Source organism: Calonectris borealis, chromosome 6, assembly GCF_964195595.1.
Source record: "Calonectris borealis chromosome 6, bCalBor7.hap1.2, whole genome shotgun sequence".
Lineage (NCBI taxonomy): Eukaryota > Metazoa > Chordata > Aves > Procellariiformes > Procellariidae > Calonectris > Calonectris borealis.
This window is the reverse complement of record NC_134317.1, coordinates 7798463-7822082: the sequence shown is the minus strand read 5'-3', so window position 1 is coordinate 7822082 and position 23620 is coordinate 7798463. Positions and strand designations below refer to the sequence as shown.

The following is a 23620-nucleotide window of genomic DNA, read 5'->3' as shown; positions in this document are numbered from 1 at the left end:
AGAGACCTGCGTCATCCAAGGGGAGATGATGAAGCAAGAACAGATGAAAGTTCAAGTAGGATAGGAACAAGCAATTTTACTCTTGTCTTTAAGAAATCAAATCAATAATGCCTGGGGAGAAAAGAGACAGTTAACACTGGAAAAAGAATTCCCTTTGTATTTTAAAGTTGGTAAGCAATCAACAAAATGATGGGGAGCTCTCTCTAAGGCAAGACACAAAGTGGCAGCAGTACAAGCGCTAGGTTTCTTTTCCTGGTGCTATAGGCCTTTTTTTATAAAAAACAAACACACACTTTAGCAAGCAGAAACTTACAGTTTACTGAATTCCATGTATGATTGTTTATGGGATCTTTTGGATAATTTTCCATACATATATGCAAAAAGAGCCAAGCCCAATGCTCCAACTGCAGAAAGAGCAAAAAGCACATACAGTGCTATTTCTGCGTTTTGTGATGTTAAATCTAATCCCAAAAAGCGCACGCTGTCAGCCGGTCCTGGTGTGGTGGCTGTTGGTGTCACTGTCCATGGGAAAAGAATAAGAAAGTATTAGTACACAGCCTGGGTGAACGCTTTCAGGCGCGTGTGTGCGTTGCTGCTTCCTGCCTCTACAAGGCTTTCAGCATTTGCTATTCAGTACTCGGGCAGTGTCACCGTAATTCTGTGGGATCAGCGATTGACACAATTCCAGCTCACAGTGAAGGCACAACTGAGGCTGATAGTGCAATTATTGAGACTCCAGGAGCAGCGAGTATTCTCTGGCGGCCACGGTCATCCCAAAAAGCTGATAAAAACGAGAAACCCCACACTAACGATGGTTCCTGTTCAATGTACTCCTTTAGTTCAGGGAACATAAATGACAGAAGAATCAGTATTTCCAAAGGCTTACCCAACACACTGATTCGTGTAAAGTATTCAAAATTGTTTAGAAAAAGTGATGTGGGAATACTGAATGTGTGTGGTTTGGAAAACATCTGAGGCAGTTCTGTTAATTAGAGAAAAGTAGAATGGAATAACGTTTTTGCTGCATTTTGGAGACAGGCATGTATCGAGGTGCTATCGCATAAAACTTAGTCATTGTTCTGGTTTTGCATACAGAAGTGACATAATTCCACATGAATGTCTTCAGTCACAACAAACATCGATGACTAGTCAGTGCACTACTGGAGCCTTTAGAAAGAATATTGCAGAAAATGGTGGTGTCTGTAAAGACTATAGATTCTAGAAATCTTTTGGTATTAGGATCAGAAGCGCGCACGCACAAGCACGACGTCTGCTGCGTCACTTACCTTCAGGCTCCAGTTCCAGACAGGGATGTGGGCCCGTTGCTGGGTCTGGAAACCCGTTGCAGTTTATGATCTGCGAGTAATACCTGGCAGAGGCCTTGGGGCGCCGCGGCAAGTTGGGGTCTGTGAAATTCACGTGATAGAACCCAAACTTTTCATCAAAGCCCACTGCCCACTCGAAGTTGTCCATCAGCGTCCACGCGGTGTAGCCTCGTAAGTCGACGCCGTCGAGCACAACGGCTGTTACCAGGACCAGACAGAACAGGTCAGTTGTGCAGCCGGGTGACAGGAGGCGTCACCACTAGGCCAGCAGTGGCACAAAGATGCTCCAGGACACCACACAGCAGCAGGGTGCCCAGTGCGGTGACGTTATTGCCACGCTGGCCTCGCTGATTCTGCGTCTCCCCGTTCCCACCTCTCTCACACGTTGCCTCAGCTCAGTTGCTTTCAGGTAGTTCAGCTGCCAAGTTACAGCTGACGAGCAACCAGGGTAGCTCAGTCAGCCTGCCAGTATTGGAGACTGCTTTCCTCTGCTCCAAAAATCAAAGCTTTTGCCCAATAAGCGCAAAGGTTTAGGAACAGAGAAGAAAAGCCATCAACACACAACTGTTGCTTAAAGAAGTGCTTGCAGGGCCTCGCTGCTAAGAGGCAGTAAATGAGCACTTTCTGAACATCTGGCTGGCAGCTCCCAGCACATCAGAAAAACAAACTGAAAAAGCCCTTCCCCGATGTTGCTTGACCACCACTGTAATTGAAACCAGTTTGGGTTGCGTTTTTTGTTTGTTTGGTTTTTTTTTAAAAAAGATGCAGTTTCTAGACACAGCAGTAGTCAAACTAGAAGTCAAAATAGGTATTCGTAACAATTACCCTTCAAGCAGTGGAACCTTCTCCCGCCAGATGCAGCTATCCAAGGAAGCCGCAGTGACCCTACTACACCCAGGGTTTGTTCCTCCCCAAGATCACCTTTCCCTGCAAAGTCGTGACTGTCCACGGGCGGTTCCTGCTAAACCCAGAGGCTCTCGGAAGCGGATACAGAGTAAACCCATGTAGGTGTGCAACTTGCAAGTGTGGTGGCAGTGGTCTTTCAGCTCTTCACAACTTGCTTTATACACATCAGTGTGGTGAGACACTGCTGGTTGCTGGAGATTTGGATGAGCAGATTTAAATAATCACTCTTACCTTTCAGTGCTTCGTTAATGTAGGTCCGATAGTAATGTGTTCGCCAAGTGTCATTGAAGTCAAAGGCTCCCCTTTCCGAGATCCCGTTTTCAGTCACGTAAATGGGAGGGTTGTTGTACTCTTCCTTTATCCATCTCAGGAGCTTTCGGAAACCAAAGGGTGTTACCTTTAGCCAGAAGGAACCAGAGTTCAGCCAGCTGCGGTCGGTTACTGAAGCTACGCCCCTGCGGAGGAGGACACGCTGATCAAGGGACAAGTCCCAAGTGCCTGCCGCTCTGCCTGGCCCCTCATCGCTGTGGGGCTGAGAAACACAGTTCCGAGTTTTCTGCGGAAAACTGAGCCAGAGGTGATGTTGTGGCAAGCTGGCGAAAGCACAGCGGGCTGAGGTGGTGCTGGGCTCACAGGCCTCTAGAAAACACTTCTCATAGTTTGCTTTACAATCATATTCTTAAATCAACTTAAATCAGCTTAAATCAACTATGGCTGAGGATGTGATGTTAGCTCCAAATCTTTGTCCTTTGACGCCATTTCTACTGTTCAATGTATAATGCAGTGCTTGAGCACGCAAAATTGCCATTTACACCTATGTCCAGGAATGCAAGCCTGAGCCCAGTGTCCTTCTCCAGGGCTAACTAGGGGCTGGGATGCAGCAGCGAAGGGAAATTATAATAATTTAATATATTCTCTGTGGAAATGTTTTGGAAAACAGCCTATGTTCAGCCCTGTGTGTGGTCCCACCATCACCTTAATTCTCATCAGAAAACTAGTAAGCTCCTATTGTTTACCTTTTGAAGCTGGAGAAAGAAATTGGTATCTAAATAAAAATCTTGACTTATGTATACTTAACCATGAAGTCATTTAGCTATTTAGGCTTTGAACTTATATTTACCTGATGTGGTGAGGGAATTAACAACTGTTTAACAGCAAATGGAGCAATATCCATAAACCAGGATAATCTAGCAGTTCAAACGGCAGGAAATATGATAAATACTGTTTACAGCTGATCCCAAACCACTGGGAGACTCACAAGTGCAGATTCCTTCCTTTAGCAGATCCTCTAATTTTCTTTGTTCTGTTTTAAACATTCACTTTTATCATCAGGTCTGTAAAAAAAGGGCTTTTGCTGAACTTCGGTGAAAATAACAGCACCACAGGTATGCTTGGGGATATTTTCCTTAGTATTGGTTATAACAGCTTAAAATACCTGTCTCACAGTTTTATTTGCAATCAGTTTACATTGCTCAGTTGGCCGGGCTCTGGGTGTGCATATTTTACTTGACCAATAGTTTAAATTCATTTCTTACCTATCAGAGTCATACGACAGAACACCAGCAGGATAGTTTACGTTGTATGTTAAAACTGTAGTATAATGATTTAAACCAAAGTAGTCATATGTGCCTTTAATTCTTTGCTTTTCACTTTCAGTAAATTCTGGAAGTCTGCAATAGAAAACAGAGAAAAGCATAAACGCCTCAAAATGTAACTCTTCTCAGGATTTCCCTTTCTTTTGCTTCCACCCCTCCCCAATCCAATTGTATAAACTAAACTAAGCTTTTGCTAGTACATGCCATTCATGCTGCCTGCTGTAACTTTCTCCAAGATCTTCCACCGACCAGAAAAGAGACACCTGATGACTAGAGGTCCTGCTCATGATCAAACAAGAAGTTTGACCATTATAAGACAGGAAACGGTGTTTGCCTGGTCAGGAATGTCTTGGGAGGAACTGGTGACACCCATTTTGGTTGTCATGTGCTTACCACAACCCTGTGGAGATCCAGAGCTGCAGTGTTCGTGAGTGACCTGTCTCAGCCCGCCGTCCTGCAAGAGGACGGCTGACTAGCTGTGCCAGAGGGAAGCATGGAACGGTGCCTCCTAGCAGCCAGTGACGGGCAGGGGTCCTGTCCCCGCTCAGGGGAGCTTCACGAGCCCCCTCAAAACACTGTACTCCTGCTTGCACGCACTGAAGGTGCAGCCAGCCGTCTGTGCTAAGATGTGCTTCACAGCAGCAGGGGAGCAGGCATCTGCTACAAGAGGAGCTCTTCTCTGTGTGGCAGTAGCAGTACTTGTAGGTCATGGCAGAGGCTAATACGGGGTTGTCTCATAAACTCTGCCTTCTACATGAGAAACAATAAAAACTTCTGAGCTTTCTCCCCAAGATCCGCACTTTGAATACACTCCCTGTGTAATGCTGTTATCCCTGCTACCAGCACCACAAGCACAAGGGGAGGTACCACGATCCTTCTGGAGGAACACAGGAAAACCCAGGAGAAACTGGGAACTAGGCTCTATGTGTGGACTCCACCATTTAATCCCGAAGTGCTTGGTTCCCTTCAAAAGGGAGGCCTCCTCAGAGAAGAACATCCCCCTTTGAGATCTGCAGCCCTACACAGTCTACACAGAATACGAAACAGAGTCAGGGACATCCAGGGTACCCTGGAGCAAGGAGCGAGGTTTCAGCTCTCTTTCATCCAGAAGAGGGAGAAAATTCTCCTGGGAATTAGGTCCTGAGGTGACCCCTGCTGAAAATGCAGGCAGTGCTCCTGGCAATTTGGTGATGCTTGAGAGTTTGCAGTCTTGGACTGAGGACAGGACTTCTTCCCCAGATTGAGATGCTTGGGCACGTTATCTCATAAAGCAACGCACAGTGACTTTGCTGTCTTATTAATGGCAGCAACTGCCAGAGAAGAAATAACGTGTCAAAAGAAGTGCTCAAGAATGCAAGTGTTTTAGGCACATATAAAAGCATAACTCGAATCTTGGAAAAGACCTGCCTTTCCCACAGAGCACACACGGACTCTTCCACCATCTCCCTCATTTCCAAACAAGTGGTCTTTCACATTTTCAGAGAGGAATGATCAGGAATAGCCCCAGATCTAATATACCCCATCAAATTGCTATTAAAGTGAAGAGAGGAAAAAAGTTCTTTCCTTATATGTGCCTAAAAAGGGAGAGAAAAGGAAAAACATTCATGATGGAGCACTGCTAGCACAATAGGGTTAAGATTAATTAATGAGAATGGAAAACAGGAAACATAATTCAGAGGCACCAATGAGTTCTCAGTGCTTGAGTTCAGGACATAATTTTAAGAACAGTTAAAACACATTTACCAGGGCCAGGTAAAGCACTGTGTCTAATGCAGAGCATTTACTATGTCACTCTGAGCTGCCAACTTACTACCCCAAAGATACGTTGTATTAGTAAATTTAGTTCGCAAGAGAGGTAAAGACAGGGAACAGGCAAAATGTACACTGGAGTTTTTCTGTGAGGATACAGTAAGATTTTCTACAGTAACGTTGCAACAGAATCATTGAAATTTAGCGCTTCTTTCAGAAAAGCAGGTTTCAGCACAGCAAGTAAAACAAAAGCAGATATGTGCCTGGGCTCTTACCGGGACTGGTTCAGACCCTGAGCCAGACTGCGTTCCCGAATCCTCGTTTTCATCACTTCGTTATAATCGCCATTTTTGAAAATGGGATGAGCAAACCAACCTAGAAAAAACTAAGCCAGGAAATAAGGGAGAAGGATAAATTATGTATCAAAACAAGGGATTTAACCATTCCTCTTCCTGTGCTGCTTTGTATGTAGTACCTGAATTTATAATGCACAGGCACATGGAGATATGCAGGGATGCCCATTTGATGGCAGCAAATTTAATAAGCTTTTGGCACTGCAATCATATTTTGTCTCATTTCTGTTACGTACTTGATCAGCCACCAGAAGAGGGCGATACATTTCCTTGCAGTGATACCTCTGGCTCAGGGTTTTTCATGCTGGCATCGCGAGATGCTGACCTGGGTTTTGGGCATCTCCAGCACCCAGGATGGAGGTGCCACCATGAACAAACCCGGGAGCAGCAGGGAGAGCTGTGACCGGATGTCTCTGTACCTGCAAGAATCGTCTGGCAGCATTGATGTCCTCCTGGTTGTGTGGGTTCCTTGGTTCTGCCCAGTCAGAATTGATGGTGATAGAGATTAATCCTCCTTGTTTTGCCCGGTAGGTCTCATTGTAGAGGTGCCAGGCTTCTGCGTGGGCCTTTATTAAGTTGTGCCCCACCACGTAAGGGGCTCGCCCTGGCCGAACGGAGATGCCTGCAGAGACAGTGATAGCAAAGGCAGTGGAGCAGCAGTTCCCAGCTTTCTCATCGGCTGTTCCCAGGTTAACACAACACCCAGGACACCCAGAACTGCCTGCTGGTAAATGAATAAACGTGCAGCACCTGGGCTGAGATCGCTGCTTCAGCAGAGACAGCTGAAGGTGCAGCTGCAGTGGGCAGGCTGTGTGGGACCCCGCATCGTCCCCTCCTCCCCCTGCGACGGGACACGGGCTGGCTCAGCTCTCTGCCCATGCAGGGCTGCCAGCCCCGGCAACAGGCTGCTGCCGCCAGTATGGAGAGCAGAAAGCTGCGTGCTCAGGCCAGCTCCCACCCCTCCCCTTCCCCTGCAGCTGCCCTACAGCTGGGCTTGGCCCTCCTCCAGCCCTAACCCTTCTCCACGGTCGCTGGAGCTGCTCTGGAAATGGGGTCTGCTCCAGGCAGCAAGTGTAATCTGGAGGTTGCAGAGGAGGGGTGGGTTAGAGGAGTGGAAGAAGGCGGCTGGGTCTTGGAGGGGACAGGCAAAGTGAAAGAAGGACCTGTTCCCACCCCACAGCAGTCCAAACCCCATTTATCCCGACCATACCGACTTCCTTCTCTGCCTTTGCAAGCCCCTAGCATCTACTTTGCTGCAGCATAAATAAGAGTTGTGTCCACAGTGCTGCAAAGGCTCTGAGGTTGTGCCCAGCAGTCTTACCTGGAGCAGCTGTGCCAACACCATAGCCAAGATATGCGGTGTTATAGGGTTCGTTGAGGGTTATCCAAAATTTCACTTTATCTCCCAGTCTCTGGAAAAGGAGCTCAGCATATTCCTTAAACCTCTGAACTATAGTATCATTCTCCCACCCACCGACCTTCTGCAGCGCCTGTGGGAGGTCCCAGTGATAGAGAGTTACCTGTGGGGAAACACAGCAAGAGAAAGGACTCAACCAGTCACTTACTCACTTTCAGAAACAAGGACAATAACCCAGCCTCATTTATGAATATAAATAAACTCTGCAACTGTTCCTAACAGTGTTTGAGTTCGTAGCGATCACTTGTGCACTCAAATAAAATACCTTTTCGCCACTGTTTCTTTAGGACATGGGGAAATGACTCAAACGCTAGGGACTGTCTGATGGTGAAGATGAAGCTTTTACCAAAAACCACCACAACCTTGTGCTAGCAAGAACTTGTCAGTCAAGAGCTGCTGTGCCTGCACTGACTCTCAGATGACGTACAGTCCAATTAAACACACGTTCGGGCTCGTACATCCGTTGGACCAGTCTAGAGCAACGCCGTGAAGGTACAGGTTTGCTCAGGCATGATCTGATGCTTGTGTAGGTATTCCCGTATTGCCCCAGTATGGTGGGCATGTATGCATGTTTGGTGCAGCCATGTGCACTCCCTACACGGGCCAGGGCTCTCCCTCGTGCTCAGTGGCTACCGAGGCAGAAACCTTGGCCACCTTCCCTCCTGGGGAGTCCATCTGTCAGAATGCAGTGGCCAGAACAAAGGAAAAGGTGCTTTTCTTCCAGTCACCCCACTGTACCGTTTCAATAAGAGATAGAATAGCTACATGGCAAAACTATGAAGAAATCAATAAAACAGTTCTACGCAACAAAAATATATGTAATTATCTGTACTCTTACACTTATTTATCCTACCTGTAAGTAGGACAAGGACAGGTAATAGACATCTGAAGAACCATCTTTAAATACATTTTTTATAACTTAGTCTTTTCCCAAGCACTTCCTAACAGTGTTGGCTTAGGTACTCAGTTCTTACAAAAGTCACTAATTTCTGCAATTAAACTGACATTTGGGGGGACTGTCCCATTGTGGTTACATCACATCTACAACTTAACTTTGTGGGTCATGTATTAACCATGACACTCCCAGCAAGGAACCCAAATATTCGAACTTACCAGAGCCTGCTTGGCTAAGCAAGGAGTTTCTTAATGAGCTATAACTGAAAAAAGCAATCACCTAAAAAGTGGGAACAAGTGCAGACAATGAAGAAAACAAGGAAATCAGAAAAGCTATTGCCTTCCCAATTCTGCAAGTACACTGTCAGCTAAAAGAAAGTTCAGAGAAAGCAGGGGTGAGCTGCTGAGTGGAGGAAAACTGCCTAGTGATGGAAACTGCTCAACAACCTTCTTGCTTTGGTCTCCATAGGTAAGCACTGCTCCCAGACCTCTGCGTGTACCAGCATGGTTTGGGGTGGAAAGGGACAGCCAGCAGTATACAGAAAAAAGCTACATGTGTCCAAGTCTATGGAGACAGGTCAGATTCACCCAACAGTGCTGAAAGAGCTGACTGATGCAGTGGTGAGGTCACTGTCCATTATATGTGACGCACCATGCCGATCAATGCAGCTTCCTGACTCCTGGGAAAAGAATAATGTTACACCCATCTCCAAGAAAGGCAAGAAGGAGGATCCTGGGAACTACAGCTTGGTCGGCCTCACCTCAGTCTCTGGAAAGATGACTGAGTAGGTCCTTGTGGAATCCACTTCCAAGCATGTGAGGGGCGAGAAGGCGAGAAGGTAATTGGAAACAGCCAACAATAAGGTTACCGTGATCTTTCTGGGTAGTAATTTCTAACATATCACCATATTCCCAGTTCATTTGCTTACGCAAAAACCACGTTCTGCAAGGAGTTGCAGAACACAATGAAAAACAATTTCTCTGTGGATGGAAACACACGCATGTGCTCTGAGCATCAGACTTGGGTTCTGCTATTTTTCAGTTACCTGAAAGTTACTGTTTTTAGTTACCTGAGGCATAATGTTAGCTGCCAGAAGAGCATCGATAAGCCTTTCATAGTAGTTCAGTCCCATTTCATTGATGTATCTGGTGGTCCCATCTGGGAGAACGCGGGACCAGGAGATTGAAAAGCGATAGTGAGACACCCCGAGGCTTTTCAGCATTTCCACATCCTCCTCGATCTTGTGGTAGCTGTCACAAGCTACGTCTCCAGTGTCATCATTGCTGATTTTCAAGGGAGTGTGAGAAAATTGATCCCAAATGCTAAGTCCTTTCCCATCTGCTCTCCATCCTCCCTCAATCTGTAATTGAAGATGGGGGGGGAATTGTTAGTAAACCCCAAATTTAGATCTTGGCCTACTGAAGAATTCAGCCTATTAGTCTTTGTGGCACCACACAATATTTTGACTTATCAGCTTAAGACGAGAAATAGCAATGTTTTTGCTGTGCCTAGTAAGACCTCTTGGGCCTCAAGGCAATACCTATTAGCAAAGTACAATGTCACAGAACAGGTATTGTTTCAGTTCACCTGCTGCCCCGTGTTGGCTGGCTCTTGTGAAGCCCATGCTGCTCTCTCAATTCCTGTGGTATTGCCCTTAAATATCTCCAAGTTCGTGCCTTTTACTGCAGTTGTTACACTAACCCTCAATTACGGTAAAACCTAATGTTACAAAAGCTGGGTGTCTCATCCAAAATGAACTGACTGTCTGCAGGTACTTTAAGAGTCCATCTCGGTTTCCTAACCTGGTATGCTGAAGTTGCTACACTCCACCAAAAGTTCTTTGGAAACTCTCCATATAAAAATTCGTCTTCTTTTGGCAACGGGATACCATTATTGCGGATGATTTCTGCATAGTACACAGCAGAGCGCTTTGGGGTTCTTGGCCTGTTGGGATTGTGAAAATCAACCTGGTGCAATCCAAATCTTGGATCATAACCATTCAACCATTCAAAGGTATCCATAAAAGACCAAGCGTTGTATCCTCTCAGATTAACGCCATCCAACTTGTAAGCTGAAAGACCAGAAACAAATGGAAGGGCATCAGTGGTATAATCACGCATTAAATGAACCACAAGGAATTCACCTGCAAGCACATACACACTTCCAGCTTCATAAAGCTGGCGCTGGACAACTAAGATCATAAGGGACTCTTCATAGTTGGAGGATACAGAGTACAAACGGCCATGTAAAGGAGATCATAAAAAGAAACATTATGTTTATATTGTGTACAGAATATTTGAAAACCAGTATCAATTGGCTTTAAAAACTATTCCTCAGAGGAAGAAAGTAACCAGAAATCTAGGGAGGAGATGATACACAACACCAACAGAACAAAAGCAAACACTGGTACCTTTTAAAGCTTCATCAATGTATGTTTTGTAGTAAAATATCCTGGTATTGTCATCAACATCCGATTTGGTCTTTATCCCCACCCCATTCTTAATTATGTATATTGGGGGATTTCCATATTCTTCTTTGATCCAGTTCAGTAGCCTCCTCAGCCCCCAGGCCACAGCCCGATGGTCAGTAATAGCTGAGGAAGGCCAGGAGGTGTCAACCTTTGTTAAAACTTCCTGGTCATACTCATAAGAGAAGGGGCTCAACCGGGTCGTTGCATGGGTTACAATTTTGGAGGTGTAGGTGTTGAAGCAGAAAACATCTGCCGTGCCGCTGATGTATTCACGCTCCTCCGCTGTGAAAACCGGCAGGCGAGACGATGGCAGGTTCTGGAGCTCACTCCTGTTCCCAACTTTCCACTTCATGACCTCAGGGTAGTCCCCATTTTTGAAAACCGGGTGTGTAAACCATCCCACCAAAAACTGCAGGTACCTGTCTGCAGCTTCTATGTCCCTGGGGTCGCTTGGTGTCTTCGGCTCAACCCAGTCAATGTTGGGACACAGAGCAATGACCCCTCCCTGACTCGTTCTGTATTTGTCATCATATGTGTGGTAGACCCGGGCGTGAGCTTTCAGTAAGATGTGAGCAACCCTGTAGGGAGCACTGCCAGGGTCATTGACATTGGGTGGAAACGCCCCAGCGCCATAGCCAACCCAGGCAATGACTTGGGGTTCATTGAATGTAATCCAGAACTTCACCCTGTCCCCAAAGGTCTGGAAACAGAAGTCAGCAAAACTATCAAACAGGTCAATCAGCGCGCTGCTCTCCCAGCCACCAATGTCCTGGAGAGCTTGTGGCAGGTCCCAGTGGTAGAGAGTGACGATTGGAGTGATGTTGTTTGCAACCAATCCATCAATGAGACGGTTATAGTAGTCAACTCCATGGCTGTTTATTGAGTTGTTCCTTCCGCTGGGGAAAATTCGAGACCAGGACAGGGAGAAATGATAGTTCTTTACCCCTAAGGCTCTCAGCAGGTAAATATCTTCCTCCACCTTGTTGTAGCTATCACAAGCTATATCTCCAGTATCATTATTTTTTATATTCCCTGGGACATGGGTGAAGTTATCCCAAATGCTGGGTCCTTTGCCATCAGCATCCCAACCTCCCTCTACCTGGTAGGCAGAAGAAGACACACCCCATGTAAAATCCTCTGGGAATGTCCCATAAAAGTACGTGTCCCTTTCAAAGTCTGTTTGAGATGAAAACTTCTGCCAGACCACCTTTGCCTTGGAGGGAACTTCTGATGCTGGTAAATTCGGTAACTTTGATGGCATGGGTAGGTCAAACACCACCGGCGTAGAAAATCTGTCCAGGACTTTGGATGGGAAACCATTTTTTTCCATAACACTGGAATAGAAATAAGCAGATGCCTTGGGAGTCCTTGGTCTGTTGCTATCTTCAAAATTCACATGATGTAGCCCAAATTTTAGGCTGTACCCCACTGGGCCTTCAAAGCCATCAACCAGGGATCGAGCAATATATGACCGAACATCAACTGTGTCTAGTTTTACCGCTGTAACAGAAACAGTACAAGACACTGTTATTCATTTGAACATTTTCTGAATACAGCACAATATAAGCACCACAACTGAGGGTAACAGTGTGACAAGCCAAACATCTATGAATGGTCTTTTAGGCAAAAAAAAACCCCAAACAATTAGAGTATCTGGCAAGTAAAATAGTCAGCAATATACTAGGAGCTGGTCAAATGCTCAGTGATAAAAATGCGTGAGAAAAGAAATATTAGTCAAGAGATATTTGAGCACAGGACACTTGTGCCACTGGTATCCCTTTCCCTGTATTGTTTTCAAGCACAATTTCAAGCACAATTCATCTACATGGTGCTTTTTTAGATTTAACACTATAGTTAAACTGAAACATTGTATTTAGTGCTTGCCTATCTTTCCTGAGCACAAGGGAGTTTCTTTTAGCAGAACAGCGTATCCAATACCAGCAGAGGCAAGTCCAGCATCCTTCCTCACATTGCCTACAAAAAAGCACTAAATCTCTCTCCTTTCAGAAAAGTTCACTTCCCATATGCAGTCCATCTTCTTTACTCCTGCTGAGGCATAACAGCAATGCTAAATTGTGTTTTCCATAGCTCTTTTAACACTTCTATCAGTATGTTGAGAACTAGGTCAAGAAGATCAAATGCTGTATACTGATGACCAACATATTTAATACAGCATATTTAATAAAGTTTCCCTGACAGTATTGATTTGTGTATCTCAAGAGAGTATCAGTCAAATCTCTATTTGAAATCTCAAATCTCTGTATCTGTCCAGAACTTCAGTGACTAATATTATTTTTACGTCAATTGATAAGCAGTTTGCAAAGATACAGGCATACCATGAACCTTGCTCAAAACAATTAAGATATAAATGTCTCCCTAACAATTCTAACCTGAAATGATACAGGATGCTGTCAGTTAGATCTGCTTAATCAGTAAAGACATCGTTCAGTCCTGATCTATGAGATCTCTGTAGGCAAGAGCCTGCCTGCAGGCAAATTATCTTCAGGGGAGCTGAAGTATATAAACACTGTTCTCACAGAGGGAGTGACGTTAGGGTCCAGGCTACATTAATCCGTATATATGAAAAACCTATTCCCATATCTAAACAGAATGGAGAGTTCCATATCTGGACACCAATAGGCTGAAGTGTATGAGGTCACACTACATATACAATAGACAGCTGACCTCATATCACTATGCAAGTGGTGATGTTTTAAAGTTAACCGCTACGGAAGTGATAGAATAACTAGTTGTCATTATTAAAAAAACCCAAAAATTAAATTTCTCCATACCTTTTAGAGCCTCATTGATGTACCGGCGGAAATAATCCACTCGCAGAGTGTCATTAATAAGATCCCCTGTGTCTTCTGTCGGCATACCATTTCCTGCTATGTAAATTGGGATCTTTGTCCCTGTATATTCCTGGGACACAAACTTCAGCAGCCTTCTTAATCCCCAAGGGACCACGTGGATCCACGAAGAGGCAGTCTGTGGCCAAGAAGGATCTACATGCAAGGAGAAGTTCCCAATGCTCTCGTAGCTTGGTGCGCAGGTCCCATTAGTCACAGCACTGACCAGGTGGGAAGTGTAATGGGAAAGACCAAAAAAATCTGCAGTCCCTTTCACCCAGGACTTTTCCTCTTCTGTAAACAGAGGCAGCTGTGCAACTGTTGTGGAGCACTGCTGGTTTACTTCCTGGATCTGAGTCTTTAGGATATCTGGGTAATCACCATTAACAAATATAGGGTGAGCAAACCAGCCAAGCATGAACTGCAGATACCTCTCAGATGCCCTCACATCCTCAGAGTTGGTTGGGGTCTTGGGTTCAGCCCAATCCGAGTTCAGCACCAGACCCACCTTTCCCAGTTGCTGAGAGCGGTATTTGTCGTTATACAGGTGCCAGACCTTGGCATGAGCCTTGAGAATTGTGTGAGCCACCTGGGGGCAGAAAGCAAGGAATATGTGACACACTGCTTTGCACAAGAACTCTTAAGCACTGAGCTTATGGCCATGTGATTATTGCTGTCTCCATCCAAAAGAAGAAACCTTGACAAAACAAATAGTCATAGCCAGAGTGTGCAGTAGGTTTTGGATTAAGCAGAACAATCTGGTTATCCATCAACACCAGCTTTTGGAATAGAAAAATAAAATAAAGACATCTAGCATCCATTAACTAATCCATTTTTTTGCAAGTATCATAAATCCAACAAGCAAATAGTTGTCTCAGAGGCCACATTAGGCTTGAACATAGTTCAAAGTACAAAACCATCAGAGGAAAACAACACAACAATGGCAGCTGCAGGATTGTAGTTATTCCTGTGTCTCTACCTTGTAAGATGCTACTCCTGGGTCAGTGATTCCTGGAGGATGCTCTCCGGTGCCATAGCCAGCGTAGCTGATAACCCAAGGCTCATGGAAAGTAATCCAGAACTTGACCCGATCCCCGAAAGTGGCAAAGCAGAAGTCTGCATAGTTTACAAAAGCATCTATGATACTGTCATTCTGCCAGCCACCAAGAACCTGAAGAGCTTGTGGGAGGTCCCAGTGGAACAGAGTCACCATGGGCTCAATGTTAGAGTCTAGCAACCGGTTAATTAATTGGTTGTAATAATCAACACCCTTGGAGCTGATGGTCTCGTCAGTGCCAGCAGGGAAAATTCTAGGCCAGGATACAGAAAATTTGTACAGCTGGGGATGAAGACCCCTAAGCAGGTAAACGTCATAGCTGGTTTTATAGTAGCTGTCACAGGCCACGTCTGCTGTTTGGTTCATGTAGATATGACCTGCATGCCCAAACTGATCCCAGATGCTCTCTCCTTTCCCATCCTCTGCCCAGGCTCCTTCAATGTTAAAGGCACCTGTGGATGTGCCCCAGAGGAAACCACTTGGAAAAACATCTTGCAGAAAAGAATCCCTCTCCAATTCAGACTGGTTAGCAAACGTTTCCCAAACTGTTTGATAGGAGGAGCGAGGGGCAAGGACAGCATCTGGATTCTCCTGTAGAGTATTTTTTTTGCTGGAAATAGAATAAAAAGAAGTTACAATCTCCAAGGTGGATGCCAGTGCCACAGAACTTGCAAACACGGAGGATAAAAGAATCGTTTGCTTCCCATTCAGCTGACATAAGCCACTTAGGGTATAGTTCCTTTGCCATCTGATCAATCCAACCTACTGCCTAGCAGATGAAGGTGGAGTGCAATGAGCTAACTGCGGAGCAGCTCAAGAGCTATATATCTAACACATTTCTTTGCAGGCAGAGTCTCATAATTCATTACAGCTAGGTCAAAGGTGCAAACAAAATCCTTGCAGTGTACAGCAATTTCACATGCTACAACTGCTCTCATGAGTGCCCATAGGATAAGCTAAAACTAATCAATCCTGCTTCTGTAATCCTTAGCATCTCCCTGCACAATGATATCTCCTACACTTCTGTAGGCCCCATCGGCTTCTCTCCTATGAAAGCCTCTATTGTATTTATTTATTTATTTATTTATAACGATTTTGCCCTTGAAGAGAACAGAGGGCTTGGAAAATGTACCTGTTACCATTGGCTTGGAGGTGCAATCTGGGTAACCAAGGATGAGAGAGTGGAAGAGGATTACATTGCCTACAATAGTAGGATAGAGGATTGCTGTATAGCAAGAGACTGGGCTCAGCAGAAAGGCATTCCTTTCCAGTCCTTTCAGCAACTAACAGCAGACTTCACCACTAAAACTGTCTTGTGTCTGCCTGCACATAGGTTTCTAGAGGACACCATTTTATTATAGTATCTGATTTAAGGGACAAAAACTGTACCTTAAAACATGAGATGATGAGAAGTCCAAGAACTCATTAACATCATACCCAATCGTACGTGTCTCTTCTTTATTAATAGCTGAAAACAAACAAATGGTAAGTGATTGATTTAGTCACAACTTAGATGCCATGGACTGCATGACACTACTTGTACATACAATTACACCTTTAGAAACAAGGTGCTTTTCATAACTAATAGCTATTTTTCTCAGATCAAATATGTTGGGTTTTTATTAGATATTTACAATTTCATGTTAAAAAATGATCATAGAATCATAGAACTATTTAGGTTGGAAAAGACCTTTAAGATCATGAAGTCCAACCGTTAACCTAGCACTGCCAAGTCTACCACTAAACCATGTCCCTAAGCACCACATCTAAATGTCATTTAAATACCAGCCTGTTCCAACGCTTGACAACCCTTTCGGTGAAGAAATTTTTCCTAAGATCCAATCTAAACCTCCCCTGGTGCAACTTGAGGCTGATGAAAATGATGAAAAGCTTTGGGGAAGATTTCCTGCTTCCCCTCCCTCAACACTCACCATCCACCCTTAAATTTCCAAGGCAGCTATGAAAGAAACCATAAAGTTATTTCATCTAATAGCAGCATTCTGGACCGGACAATTTTGAATTTCCTCTATAATTTGCCATGCAGAGTTTAGCTAAAATACTCTCCTCCTTCTTGAAATATGTCACTCACCTGTGACAATGGCAGCTACTGGTATGAAAGGATTCTCTTCCATGGAACCACAGTCAAGGAACTTTAGACTAAAAACCAAGATCTCTATGTCCTTCCAGATATTCTGCAAAACCAGAAGTCAGAGACTTGTATGAAAAGAAGCATCAGGCAGCTAGTAGAACCATGCTCTTGGCATTTGTTTCTTTTAACACAGAATAGGAAATACCTAGAAGACTGAGAATCAGTGATAAATTTTTTCAAAGTTAAATTCATAAATCAACAGAGCAAGCATTAAATACCACCCACTACTTTTCTCTGATCCAAAAAAAGCCCAATGCAAATCAAAGCATAAACCCCAGACACCTTCAGTGTTCGACCTGTCATTGAAAAGGCACAAGGAAGTATGTCCTTTTTTGAAAGTTTACTTGGTAAGGATCTGTTGCCACAAATGGCCCACTCCAGATTTTTAGAGTAACTGCAGCATGCTGGGACCCTAAAGAGAATGAGTCACATGCGTAGCTCCTTATTCTGCTACTCAGTTGCTGGATGACTCTCGTCTTACGGATTTTAAGAATGCAATTCACCACCAGAGGTTTAATATCAGGTACTCGCCTATAGCATCACTGACATTGTTGCTGCCATGTGATTTAATCCTTTCACAAACTCATTCTCATTGACATTTCTAGCACTGCCTCTACTGATGAGGATTTGCGAAGTTTGGTAGTACGATTGCAGAACACAGGCTAGAATAAAATAGTGTCATTAGCCTAACAGCTTATCAAACACTCAGGATGTGAGAGAGAACGTTTTTCAGTCCTAGACAAAAGAATTATGCCATTCCAGTGCTCATCAATAATAAGCACTGACCAAGATGATCCTTTCCAGCACTTTCGAACACCTGTTTTTAAGTCAGAATAACAACAGAGAAATAAGTGAGCACTATGCAGCTGTTTCCTAGTGTAGCTGTTGTCTGAGCTGTCACAGCAAATCAGAACTGTTTAGACACGCATCAAGAAACGTTAAATTCCCCTTCTATTTATGGTCTGTTGTTTGCTGCTATACTTTGAACACTGTGCATAACGTTACCTGGAGTTCACTCAATTTCTTGTAGAAATCTGTTTCATTTCCACAACAGTACTGAAGGCTGAGAGATAGAAAGTCTACCGAATCCTGGAAACAAGAAAAGGAAAAGAATAATTCTGGAGTAAAACGCATTTTTTGCAGGTATTATGTTAAAAATATATAAAACTGTAAAATATTTGATAAAGATACATTGCTGGAGTAAGAAGCCAGACAGCTATATGGGACCCCTGGACAATCTAATGAGTACAAACTGGATACTGTATGGGAAAATGCATTTTTTGTCTCTCCTTCTAAACAAGGTAAAATCTAAACAGTTAAAGGAAATTCTAGGAGAATTTTATGAATTTAATATTAATGATTTACAGTTGATTCTTTAAGTAGTAAGACTGAAGAAGTCTATGATTAATCAGACAGAGAAACCTTTGCAACTATGTGGTTCAGGCAGACTTTATCAATAATCCTTTGGGGAAAGTCCACTTCAGAAATCTTACACCATTCCAGACTACAAGCGTTATCCCACTCGAAGTCATCAAGTTCAAGGGAATAGATAGTGTTCTTTTATTAAACCAGTTGATGAAGTTGGAAAAAAACTGATAAACTTTCAGCTTGTTTTCCAGTCCAAGGTTTTATTCTGGTTTAGTCAGCTCATCTAATACAACATCTTCCCTACAAACCACACCTTGCTTATATCCTTGAAATGCCATGCCTACAATATTGCTTACCCTATCACTAAATTTCGAAGGAAGCCAAAACCCTTCACTGTCGTTTGTTCACTACATCCTACATCAACATCCTCTAGGTGAAGACAACTACTAAACAGAGGGTTTGGTCTTTACACAAAGGATGTCACCATCTTGTAGAGATTATGTTCTCTTCATGTTGTGCCGTCCCCGTGCAGCTAGATCACTTTTAGCACAGCTCTGTCTGTGTTTTAACATAATAAGCAGATTTTTAAAATAGTGGTTATTTAAAATAAAGTATCATCTTTTTTATTTGGTGGAGCATTAAATAGACTTGCAAAGAAAATAACAATGGGTACACTTTTTGCAGACACTTTATCATTTAAGCATGAGAAAATGCATTTTGTGTCTCTCCTTCTAAACAAAGTAAAATCTAAACAGCTAAAGGAAATTCTAGGAGTATTTTATGAATTTAACATTAATGATTTACAGCTGATTCTCTAATTAGTAAGACTGAAGAAGTCTATGATTAATTATGATTATGTATGATTATGATTTCATTCCCATGCTAAAATTGCCAATTATGAGAGCAAATATTTCTCCATATATCTTAATCAGTGCTTACTAGCCAACAAAGGATGCTGAAGTAATTTTTTAAATCAGTGAGCTTCACATGATCAGATTAATCAAGTAAGTAAAATTTACCAACTTGCTAAAATTTTATTTAACTTGCAACAAGTCACTTGATCCTGTACATAAAAATCAAGTTAAGTAAAATCAAATTTATATAATTTTGGAAATAATTTCTGTTAAGGTGTTACCTGAAGAGAAACTGAAAGCAATTCTGATGAAGTGCTATCCAAGACATGACCCATTCCTAAAGCAATGGACAGCTTTCCACCTTGAAAAAAAAAGAGGCAGCCTATTAGTAGTATGTTAAGGACAAATAACAAAATTCAGTTCACTGCAGGTATTTTAAAATCAGTTGGAAATTTTTGAAGTTGTGGATCATCGGGCAGTGCCCTAGGTAGCTGATTTCACAATACCCACTATGATTTCAACGGAGGGTTGAAGAAGGTAGAAATTCAAAGGCAGAGTTCAAGGAGTCTTTGTCAATAAATCTTGTCTTATCATGACAGCTCATAAACATCTTAGCACTGTTGCTTGCAGGAAGGTGGATCTGAACACAGCTGTCCAGGGGCTGCCCTTCCAATCCATGAATAATTATAAGTAATACCTTTAATTTTCATGCCTTTGTGGTGGTTCTACAGTGGTTATTTTTTTAAATCCATTCTGTGCTGGATGCTGCTGAGATGCTGGGATGCCGGGAACTTGGGGGGACAGATTATGCAGGAGGGAAGCTGAGCAGCTTCTAAGGGCTATCACCAGATAGCGTGAACTGTACTGCAAAGTATTCCTGACAAATGCAGGAATCAAAAATAAATAAATTAATTAATAATTTGAAAAAAATATGACTCAGCCAGCTCTACTGGTTGTCTGCCTGGGACAGAAAAATTCCAAGCCCAAAGAAGGCAGACCCAAGAGGACAGCTGCTTGGAAAATCCCAGGTACCCATCACAGAAGAGTTGAAATTCTCTTGCTCTGTGTAACACAGGTAGAGTTAAGATTTAATTACTTTAAAACCCCAGTGTCTGCAATGAGAAAAGTCAAACAAAGGACATTGCAGACTTCCTCACACTATTATTATCTCACAGGAGACTTCTTGTGCCTTGTTTCTTCATGGTTTGAGGTACATTTCAGGAAGTTCTTAGTCTTTCCTCTCTGGGTCAGGAAGAGGTACATAAAAATACATTATTTTCTACAAAATAGCTTGATTATTATGACTTTGTCATTGTACAAAGAAAAAATAGAATAAGACTGGATTTGAGTAATTTTAAAGCAATTTGTAACTCATAGAGATAATTAAATTTCATTTTACACTAAAAAGTAAGTATTTTGTTTCATGTTGCTTTATTTAACTTCTAAAAGTTCTAAAAGTATTTAACTTCTAAAAGTTAAATAAAATCATTTCCCTTTGATAAAATGAGAAATGTCATTTTAAACCATGATCAGTTTTGTTTAAGTGGATTTTGTCAATACATTTGCAAAGATTTCCATCTTCTGGGTGGAAGGCTGAGAGTTGAATTTGACCTGATTCTTCAGCTAGATCTGGACCTCCAAAGCTGTATTCCTTGGGAACACATCATGCCTTAATGAAAAAGCCTGCACTCATCATATATATAAGAGATTATAGCTCAGCCACTGACTGATGGCATGACCTTCCTCTCTTAACTGAAATGGTAGCAATTGCAATCCCAGTTTTCAATGACATTGAAATAAGTAATAAGGCTTTAAAAATGAGATGACTGGGCAGGAATCAAAGATTCTTCCTAAGTGTCAGTCCCACTTTTATTATACAACACATTTAAGGTTTGGTATATGAACAGTATGAGACTACAGTTCATCGAGGGTATCTGCTGGTCTTTAAATTAAGAGCACATGGACAACAGCCCTTAGAGAAAAAGCATATAAAAGTATTATAATATTTGATTTTGAAGTACTAGTTTCTGCTGCTCAAATTAACTGGAGGCTATTTAATACTTCCCTGATGCTCAAAAGATTAAATATAAATATGCATACATACACATAGATATTATTCCCAGCTATTTTGGCTTTCATTTCAAGTCAAATGCAATTATCAAAATAAGGGATTTGAAGGAACCTGTTACCCAAGGATTTCTATGTAATTCTGAAAGCACTGATAGCACATTCACACAGAGATTGCATGTAGCAGTTGCCATTTAATCCCACCACAAAATATTTGTGAAAAAGTCATATAAAAAAATCCCTCTCCCCATTCTCCTTACCCGTCGGCGAGTATTTCTCGTGGTAGACAGCGTAAACTCTTTCATGAGCGGCAGCTAGGGCCTGGGCTTGGTACTGGGGGTCGTCGTAAGGCAGGCTTTTAAGGACCTCCGGCAGGTCACTGAAGGTGAGCCACACATCGACCAGGTCCCCAAAAACACGGAAGCTGAACTTTGCGTATTCCACAAAAAGGTCAGCAAAAGCGTCGGCTTTCCTACCCATGGTCTGTGCGGCCACAGCACTCGGGACACGCTGGTGATGCAGAACTACCACCGGCCTGAGGTCTGCAGCAACCAGGGTCTCGAGCAGCTCCTGGTAGCACTGCACTTGAGCTTCATCTGGCTTCCTGGCATCCCCTTTTGGAAGAATGCGTGCCCACGGCAGGAAGACTTTGTAATGCGTCACCCCGATCTCACGAAGGTGGGAGAAGTACTGGGGCAACTCAGAAGCCACAAGATCTTGTCGGCACAGGTAATCATGGGCTTCAGCCACGGCAGGGCCCTGATATTCCTTGGGTAGGACTTGGTTCTGCAGATGCAATCTATTTATTAACTCGCTGGGTAGAGGTCCAGCAATGGCGATAAAATTCTGAGCAAATTCCCCGTCTATCCCAAGGCTGGGAGAGACTAACAGAAAGAAGACGACTATCTTACAAATCAAATCCATTTCTGGACCTGCTTCAGAAATAGTTATTCCACACTACTTATATTACAGTAGAAGTAATATTTAACTGAAATTATCTATTACTCAGATAAATGTTCCTAGAACTAGCTGACACTAGAATGATAACAAATCAGGACTTTCAATCAATAGATGAATGAACAAATGGATGAATACAAAAACCACTGTCAAACAATTCGTTGGAGAAAGGTCACATGGAAACATTTTCTGAGATGCTCAGGTTCCCCTTCATGCTTGAACATCAATTGACGTTTGCTATACTGCCTCCATTTCAGAGGAAGATAAAATAAGTAGACAATGCTTTTCATTTCCTCTTGGCCTTTTTTGGCTTAAGAGGAATCCCAACACAGCTCTGGATGCAGAAAATAACAAGAGCAGAGTTATCTGCATTGTTGGGGCTGGGTGCCACCACGGCTCAGTGTGTGCAGGACAGCAAGAGGCACATTTGTGCTCCAATTCTTGGATGCATAAAGGCAATCTGAGATGTGGCATTTTACCCACTTGGAAAAGTGGCTATTACGTGAATTCAGGCAGCAGCAACAACATGCGTCCTCATGCCTGATAACAAAGGAATCTGAGGAATCTGAATATCATTTTATTGCCTTCCAAAGTACTCCTTCCTTCAGCCTTGAAAAACACATGCTCTCTCAGCAGGGTGGACACATACAGATCACCTACCTGAACTGCTGCAGGGAAGAGATAACTTGACTTTTCTACATTCAAATACAGCAAAACTGAAGAGCTGAGAACATTTGCTGCCTAAATATAGAACATGTTTAAATGAACTAAACACAAAATTCTACATAACTATATTGAAAAGTCAGTTCCATCTCTGAGTTGTTTATTTCCTTTAATAAACAGTTTTCTGTCTAAAACATACCTGGAATCATCTGGGCAACTTATTGCTCTGTCAAGCAATATTATCTTTAAGTTACAGTAGAAAACGTCTCTCAACATTTGCTGTTATTCAAATAGTCAATCTTATAGCTTATACAGGGATTGTAATTTGTGTACTTCGACCCTGTTTGATTCGCAGGTGACTTTTTTTTTTTATGAAACCTTGAAAAGCTTACTGAAACATTGTGCTTACTGTTCTGAACAACTACCTACCCTCTTTTTTTTTTTTCCTCCCCCCCCCCCCCATGTTTGAATAACAAGTTTGACTAGGAAGGTTACAGCACCACCTGCTGCTTATTTTTCAGTAGAGCAGTGTTAACTCAGAAAGAGAACACCCCTCCTAGCCTATGAAGCATGTAGAACTAGGGAAAGAGAAGCAGAAAAAATACTTTCTCCCATGTGAAGAATATTTATTATCAAACAAAGTTTGGGGGGATAGGAGGGGGAAACACATAATGAAGTACAAACCTCTGCCTGTCCTTATTTTGAAAGTAAACAAACAATATAGAATAACATGAAACTGTTGTTGCAGGTGGGTGGCAATTTTTAATGAAATGTAGCATTTGCCAAGATGCAGTTTATGAAAGAAATTAGTGGAGAGAAGTTACTGCAGTTAGAATTAGTGAGTTAGTGCCCAGTGATGTGGTAGTGTTGTTGGTGACAAATATTTATGATTCCTTCCATTCCTTAAATATAACTGTTATCTTTAATGATATGCTTAGTTAGACCA

At 42.8% G+C, this 23620-nt stretch overlaps 1 protein-coding gene across 1 annotated transcript; it reads right to left on the bottom strand.

Annotated features, from left to right (window-relative positions):
• Positions 1-158: 158 nt before the first annotated feature.
• LCT (lactase) lies at positions 159-21978 on the bottom strand. The gene is made up of 17 exons (XM_075152731.1): positions 21315-21978; positions 19269-19348; positions 17771-17854; positions 16706-16808; positions 16006-16084; positions 14539-15226; positions 13503-14148; positions 10651-12210; positions 10043-10311; positions 9310-9600; positions 7250-7448; positions 6348-6550; positions 5851-5960; positions 3767-3901; positions 2463-2686; positions 1287-1523; positions 159-518 (listed from the first exon to the last, which is right to left on the bottom strand). The coding sequence occupies exons 1-17, from the start codon at positions 21976-21978 to the stop codon at positions 310-312; spliced, it is 5781 nt and encodes a 1926-aa protein (XP_075008832.1). The 3' UTR covers positions 159-309.
• Positions 21979-23620: the final 1642 nt, after the last annotated feature.